The sequence below is a fragment of the Arachis duranensis genome, chromosome 1 (genome assembly GCF_000817695.3).
Source record: "Arachis duranensis cultivar V14167 chromosome 1, aradu.V14167.gnm2.J7QH, whole genome shotgun sequence".
NCBI classification, from domain to species: Eukaryota; Viridiplantae; Streptophyta; class Magnoliopsida; order Fabales; family Fabaceae; genus Arachis; species Arachis duranensis.
The window spans coordinates 84,236,722-84,244,411 of NC_029772.3; the positions used below are offsets into that span (position 1 = coordinate 84,236,722).

At 35.3% G+C, this 7,690-nt stretch overlaps 1 protein-coding gene and 1 pseudogene across 2 annotated transcripts; one reads left to right on the forward strand and one right to left on the reverse strand.

The window, feature by feature from the left end:
• The window catches only part of LOC110280888 (serine carboxypeptidase-like 50), a 28,196-nt pseudogene extending 24,436 nt beyond the window's left edge, over positions 1-3,760 (reverse strand).
• On the forward strand, positions 2,761-6,542 carry LOC107492937 (pentatricopeptide repeat-containing protein At2g27800, mitochondrial). 2 transcript variants are annotated; one of them, XM_052254841.1, is made up of 2 exons: positions 2,761-3,111; positions 3,681-6,542. In XM_052254841.1, exon 2 carries the CDS (start codon positions 4,668-4,670, stop codon positions 5,994-5,996), a length of 1,329 nt encoding a protein of 442 aa, XP_052110801.1. In that variant the 5' UTR covers positions 2,761-3,111; positions 3,681-4,667; the 3' UTR covers positions 5,997-6,542. The 2 variants fall into 2 exon arrangements, with proteins under 2 accessions (XP_052110801.1, XP_020997729.1); XM_021142070.2 differs by having other exon boundaries at positions 4,423-6,542.
• The last annotated feature ends 1,148 nt before the right edge of the window (positions 6,543-7,690 follow it).

The window sequence follows — 7,690 nt, forward strand, 5'->3', positions numbered from 1 at the left end:
GATTGATGCCTTCCCCTTAATCCTTCATCCTTATATTCCTCTTCCTTAGCATTTGGCGCTAAAATGGGTTCAGAAACCCTCTCAAATCGCCAGGCACGTGTTGCATTAATGAAGTCATGTGCGGTCATCGACGCGTGCGCGCACGGTACGCGTGCGCGTCCCTGGTCGATTCTGCAATGTGCGCGCGGGCGCCTTGTGCGCGTGCGCGTGTATGGCTGACTTTGCTTCTTTGACTTTTTATGCTTCTCTCCACTTGTATGCTTCCTTCCTTGCTTCCTTTGATCCATGCCTAGCCTATTTCAATCCTGGAATTACTAGCAAACACATCAAGGCATCTTATGGAATCAAGGAGAAATTAGAATTCATCAAAATAAGGCTTAAAAAGCATGTTTTTACACTTAAGCATAAATATGGGAGAGATAACAAAACCATGCTAATTCATAGGCTAAATGTGACAAAAGGTTATCAAAATACTCTAAATTCAATACAAGATAAACCCTAAAAATGGGGTTTATCAGCGCCACGTGCAGCAAACGCAGAAAATGGTAGGGGTGATTTCTGGGCCCCATTTTAGCACCCAAGTTAGGTGCGGATCCAGTGAAGTCAAGTGGTCCCCACGTTACAAGACGCGGAGTAGTTAGTTAATTCTGCTTTAAATTCAAATTTAATTTTAAAATAGGAAAAGATATTATCTTAATTTTAAATATTAGATTTTTAAATTAATTAGGATTAGTTATAAAAAGGGGAGACTTCTCTTCTATTAGGTAGATTCCATTAGGGGAATTCTATTAGGGAATTCTATACAAATTTACATTCCGCATTCCATGAGCAACTAATCCTCCACTGTTAAGGTTAGGAGCTCTGTCTATTTGTATGAATTGATTTTATTACTTTTTCTATTTTAATTTATGCATGGATTTATAATTTAAGAATTGTTTTTGCTCTTTATTTTATGAATTTGGGTGGAACAGAAGTATGACCCTCTTTCTAATTGAGTTCTTGTAATAACTTGGAAAAGCTCTATACTTGAACAACAGCTTGAAAATAAATTCTCCTAAATTTTAATTATCTGAATTTAACAGGATACGTGACATATAATCCTTTTATTTCTTGGGTAATTAGAGTTTTTGTGGCATATAAACTAGAAATTGATTATCACCCTCTAATTGGAATTAATTGACCAAGGAATTGGCAGTTAATGAATATTAGAGGAGACTAGGAAGGTCTAAGGAATTAGGGTCTAGTCACATACAGTTTGCCATAAATTAAATCCAACATAATTAAAATAGTTAGTAAAAAAAGTAAATCCGGAAAAATAGATAACTCTGAAGCCTTAACTGCCTTCTCAATATTTTATTCCCAACTTATTTATCTGCCTATCTTTAATATTCTAAATTTATTGTTAATGCTTTTGAACTTCCAAACACTATTTTCTATTTGTCTAACTAAGCCTATCAGACACTATTGTTGCTTAATCCATCAATCCTCATGGGATCGACCCTTACTCACGTAAGGTATTATTTGGTACGACTCGGTGCACTTGGCGGTTAGTTTGTGGGTTGTAAAATACCGCATCAGTAGCCAACCCTGTTACATTCCTCAATTTTCGCAAAACCACATTCCTTGCATCGGTTGCAGTGCTCCAATTCCCAACCTGCACTAACCTAACCGTTTCCAATTGATCCTTCTCCAACTCATTCCTCTGCCTCTCATTGATCAAACCAATATAATAAGCATTAACAGCATGTGTAACCACTTGTATAACAGCGTCAGTAACCCATCTCCAATAGCCAAACCAGTCAAATTCACTCTCTTAGAACCGCGCAGATGCAAATTTTCCTTCAATATATAGTATCCAATATCAGGAACATACTTTCCAGCATAACTTTCACCGGTAATATAAATAGGACGGTTCTTGAAAACAGGATCATGCTCAACAAACCTTGTTATAGCAGCAAAGAGATGCTTTGCAACACCATTTTGATCAGTTGGGATTTCTTGTGGTGTTGCTGCTACGCTAAATCCAGAACCAATGGGGTTATCAAGAAATAGGAGGCCATAGGGTGAAGTGTAAGGGGTGATTCATCAGTGAGAGTCCATGGTCTAAGCTCATAGAAGTTGCTAATCATGGAGGAGCATCCGGGGCCACCTTGGAGCAAAATGAGAAGTGGGATTTGGGAGAGAGGTAAAGTTGAGTTATGAGCTTCATAGAAAGCATAGAAGATAGCAGAGAAAGATGTGGTACTTAGTAGGAAGAGCTGCTTTTGAAATTGGATTGTTTGGATTTGAAGAAGCTGAGTGTGAGACTAAGGAGTAGAAGGGGGTAGTTAACTACATTTGCTTTGTGCTCTTGACTCTACAACTGTGCAGAAAGATAAGTGTGAGGCTATTTGTTTGACTTTTTTAGAGATGGATCTGCATCTGCTCCTAGATTATCTACTTATGTGTCAGAATCAGATGCAATTATGTAAAATGATTTTTGTTTTGTCTTTCAACCTGCTTTATCTGTTGGTGATGTTTAGCCTAATATTCTTTCTCAAAACAAATTATCAATAAGCAACATTAAATAAACATGTAACAATATAAAAGTTAAGTTAACCTTAACACATTAATATTTTTCAAGTTTAAAAGTAACCTATGTTAACGTAGAAAAGGGAGAAATTGAAGTAAAAAATAAAAATCATCATTTTGCCAAATAAAAAAAAAAAAAAATCTCCACCCCACAGGCTGCACCTCCAATTTCATCTGTTAAGGCCTAAGGGAGAATGTTTCACATAAGGCTAGGGTTCCCAGCACCACCCACACCAACAGGTATTCATTCCTCTCGATTTTTTTTAATATGAAACCCTAAACCCTATCACTCCCACTGAATCATCCTCCTCTGCCCTCCGACCTCCAGCCTCCCGCCGTCGCATCCTCCGCCGCTGAAGCACCGCCCTCGCTCCTCGTGTGCTCCGCTACTGGCGCATCACGCGTCCACTGCCTCCTTCACCTCGCGTCTTCTCTGCCATCCTCGCTTCGCGTCTTCTTCGCCGTCGTCTCTTCACGTCCTCGCTGACTTCGAATTCTCGCTGTCACCGCGTCTATGAAGCTTCTCCGCCGATAATTATGGTAAATTGAAGATTGTGATAATGCAAGTTTTTTATCAATTCCTTAGTATGCTGAATTTTCAGTTTGGAAGTAGCTGACATCAGAGCTCAATTTTCTCAGTAAACATTATTCAAAATCTGACTTGTACTCAGTATTGTACTTGGTACTTATCAGAAGTTTGTAACGAAGTAGCTTAAGTATACAGATCAAGTTTCTAAGGTTGTGAGTTGCAGAGATGTGTGGCTAGGTACAGAGAACATGGCAGCATATTTTCTTATACAAACTATCAGAAAGAAAAGCTTGATACATTAGTTAGGTCTAACCTTAAAGGGATTGGCAATAACAATACAATGGTAAAACACTAGGACAGCATGAAACATATGCCTGAAGACAAACAGTAGTGAGATAACAGATAATATGTTGTTCATAGTGAGATTCCTCAAGCACTTAGACTTCTGATTATTAATTCCTTAGATTTTTTTCCAGTGTAGTAAAATGTGGTTATATATAGACTCATAGGCTGTAAGGATCAAGGCTGTTTTATATCTCTGCCTAATATCTTTCAACACTTCTTGTTATCTCCCAACCAGGTTTCCTTTCTCTCTGTTTTCTTCTTGCGGGCTTTTGCATCTTCTTGTTGAGACACTAGAATTATCGTCATGGGATTCATCGTTCAGTTTAATTATTGGATCTTCACTTCATACTATCTGATTCAATTATTCTCCTACTCAACAAACCTCAATCATTCTCGTACTTAATTGGGATTCTCTCTCTAGTTATTTTATTTTATTTAGTTACCTACCCTTTCTTTTCCTTGTGCAAGAAGATATTACATCCTTTTGCTTATAGTTTATGGGTGGTTGGTTATGTTCTTTCCTAGCAAAGCTTGATTCTTTTCGACTTGTTAGTTATTACAATTTCTGTTCAAGAACATAATTTAAAAGAAAAAAGAAAATTAATGTTTTTGTTTCGTTGGTTTTCCACTATGGTTACTTTTCATTCTTGATTTGGTTTTGGATTTGTGGAACTTAATTTGATTGCACACATTTTCATCTGGACTAAGTTCTAGACGTTAGAAGTTGTATAAAGTGAAATCTTTTTGTTGTGGGGCTGGTTAATCCAGGCCTCAGCCAATTTATGTATAATGTTGTTAATTGTGACGGTTGGGATATATTCAATGAATCAAATGTGGAGCTGGTCTAGTCATAGTGGTCTAATTGATATTCCATGATTATATATATATGCTTGAACTGAACAAATGGCATACATATAAGTGTTAGTGGGAAATCATTGTAGAAACTTGTTAGTCATCTAGTTTTACTTCCTTAACAGTGATGCTGAAGCTTTCCTTGTCGATTGCTACTGTGCGGAGAAGTAGGTGGAGAATTAATATTGAGGCCATTAACTTATTCAATGGAGAGAGCTTGTGCATTAGAATAAAGACGAATTAGTATTATTATATTCTGAATGCAGAAACTTGAAAATGGGAGCAAGAAATAGATGCTTCAACACATACTGGGGCCGTCTGTTAAGTATTATTTAACCTCCCACTTAGTTATTCACCAAGCTCAGTAAAAATGCAATCTTTTGGTGGAAATTGCTTGAGATATCATAACTACTTCAGTAGGAACAACTCGATCCAAAATTTATTCTCTTTCCCAAGCTCATTTCTTCAGAAGTTCCCTGAGCTCATGTTCAAGGGCCTCATCTGTCAGAGACCACAAAAGATGTGTCTTTTTCATGATACCCAGAAATTTGAACCCCTTTTGTTTCAAATTACTGCTGGCCACGATAAATTTCCTATAATATTTGCACCTATTTGCGTCAATTATCATTGCTATTCAACCAGGGCTCCCTCAAGGTCTTATAGAAAAAGGGTTCGCAAGAGGTTGTTGAAATCCCTAAAGCCTACTTTAGATCAAACAAAATTTCACTTGGCACTGTCCCAAATTCCACCAAGGTTCACCCCTGAAGAACTGTGCAATGTGATGACTCTTCGAAGTGACCCTTTGGTTTGTTTAGAGCTGTTTCATTGGGCATCTCAGCAGCCAAGGTTCCGGCACGATGTTTCCACTTTTCATGTCACCATAAAGAAGCTTGGTGCTGCAAAGATGTATCAAGAAATGGATGATATTGTGAACCAACTGCTTGCAGATCCTTTGATCGGTTCAGAGGCACTGTACAACACCGTTATATATTATTTCACTGAGGCCAGGAAGCTGAGTAGAGCTGTGAATATATTTAAGCAAATGAAGAACAGTAGGAATTCAAATTGTAGGCCTTCAATTAGGACTTATAATATTCTATTTGCTGCACTTTTGGGTAGGGGTAGCAACACCTATATAAATTATGTGTATATGGAGACGATTAGAAGTTTGTTCAAGCAAATGGTGAATGACGGTGTAGAGCCAGACATATTTTTGTTAAATGCTATGCTAAAAGGTTATGTCCTTTCTCTCCATGTTAACGATGCGTTGAGGATATTCCATCAGATGGGTGTGGTTTACAATTGCCAGCCAAACTCCTTTACCTATGATTACTTGATTCATGGGTTGTGTGCTCAAGGCCGGACGAAAAATGCAGAAGAATTATGTCATGAGATGAAGATCAAGGGTTTCATCCCAAGTAGCAAATCTTACAATTCACTTGTCAATGCTTTGGCGCTTGGTGGAGAAATTGAGGAGGCAGTAAGTTATCTATGGGAGATGACCGAAAAACAGAGGTCTGCGGATTTTATTACTTATAGGACCGTGCTCGATGAGATTTGCCGACGAGGAAGTGTTCAGGAGGCAATGAGCTTATTGCACAAGTTTCAGGATAAGGACCTTCTTGACGGGCATGCTTACAGGAAGCTTCTTTATGTGCTTGAAGATGACTATGGGAATTCTGTCAACAGAATTGATTGAGGTACAACAATCATAGATTCTTTTATCATTTAATTGTTTGGGAATTTCTCTGGTGAAGAGTGAAGTTGGTTGAAGAATGAAGATTGTAACTATATTTTTTAGAATATGCATTGCACATGTTTTTATTTTTTAGTATTTCTCTATATTGTAAAAAGAACAATCTTCCTTCTTCATTGAAAAACACTCTTGTAAAAAGAACAATCTTCTCCATTAGTTGTATGTATTTGTAATTTCACATGAGATGTTCCAGGTTTCATATTCTCTTGTATGTGTAGCAGGTGAACGCCTAAAAGTTTGTTTATAGTTTTATATATCCAAGTCTTGGAACCCGAAAAAACAATCAAACCTATGTAGAATTATGCAAATAAATTATTAACCATACTACATGGATATAAAAATTCAGCCACTGTATAGGAATAGATATTTGGTGTTAGTGTAAGACATTCGATTCTGATGCTGTAAAAGAAATTTATTATTCTATTGTAAAACGTTTGATTAATCCGGTAGTTAGTTATTTTGTTAGAAAATGTATGAATCAGCATATATAAATATACATGGCGAATGATAGAGGGATTGGTTTTTGGTATTTATTGAGCATTTTTATAAACAAAACAATCGAGTTTAGTTTGGATCAATAATGAATTTATCCGAAGTCTTATATTTAGATTTCAGTGTCTCTAACGAATCTTATTTATTGTATTTGTTTCGTCTCTATTACTCTCTAATGAAAATTCTTAAATGGGATGACAAAAGATACACAGGATATAATATTGAGAGAAAAATTGAGATAAAAAACTTGATGGAGATTATTAAGTCATGGGATTTGGCTAAATTAGTTATTGCTAAAATGGCTGATTTTGTTGAGATGGATTGTATTGATGATAATATTTTACTTCATCTGATTGTGGTAGGTTAGTAACTTATGATTGTCTGAGTTTGTTAGTAAAATTAAAGTGTGTTTAGAAGGTTAATTGAACTCGGTTGGTTTTTATAGTCTTTATCAAATTTATAATTAAGTCTATATATATATGTATATTTTCAATTAGGTTTTTATATTGTGTTTATTTTATAATTAGGTCAGTATAATAAGTGAATTAAGAGTTAACTAAATAGTTTTCTGCAAATTAAAGGTATCTAGTATTACAATAAAAAATTTAATTAGATCTTTGATCACATGATTTTTAGAAAAAATATTTCGTTAATTTTATTATTTTTGACATAAAAAGAATCTAATTACAAAGTTAAAAGTAGTGTAGAGATTCAATTGGAAAAAATATATAAAAATTTAATTAAAAATTTGGTAAAACTATAAAGACTAACAAGTTGGTAACCAGTCAACAGCATGTAAGGACAGATTTTAGTGTCTGGCCAACTCTTCCTGCTCAATGCCATTGAGCTACCAATTCAATTTGCTAATAATACATAATAATATTTAATATTATAAAATATGAAAGACTAAATATTATTTTTGAATAAAAATAATTTACCTTTTATAAATTTAACTAAATATGGTCAAGTTAAGGGGATTAAGATGCAAATTAAATTCAAATTGAAGGTTTAAATCCACAAATAAAAATAAAGTGGAGCTTAAATCTTATCCTATCCTATCAATTATCACTCCTAAATAGATGTTAGTAGCTTTGTCCTAAAATGAAATACTAGAAGAATAACTATTCTGCAAGTACATAACTGTG

Coding starts and splice junctions, on each gene's coding strand:
- LOC107492937 (XM_052254841.1), top strand. CDS start 4,668: ATGCAATCTTTTGGTGGAAATTGCTTGAGATATCATAACTACTTCAGT.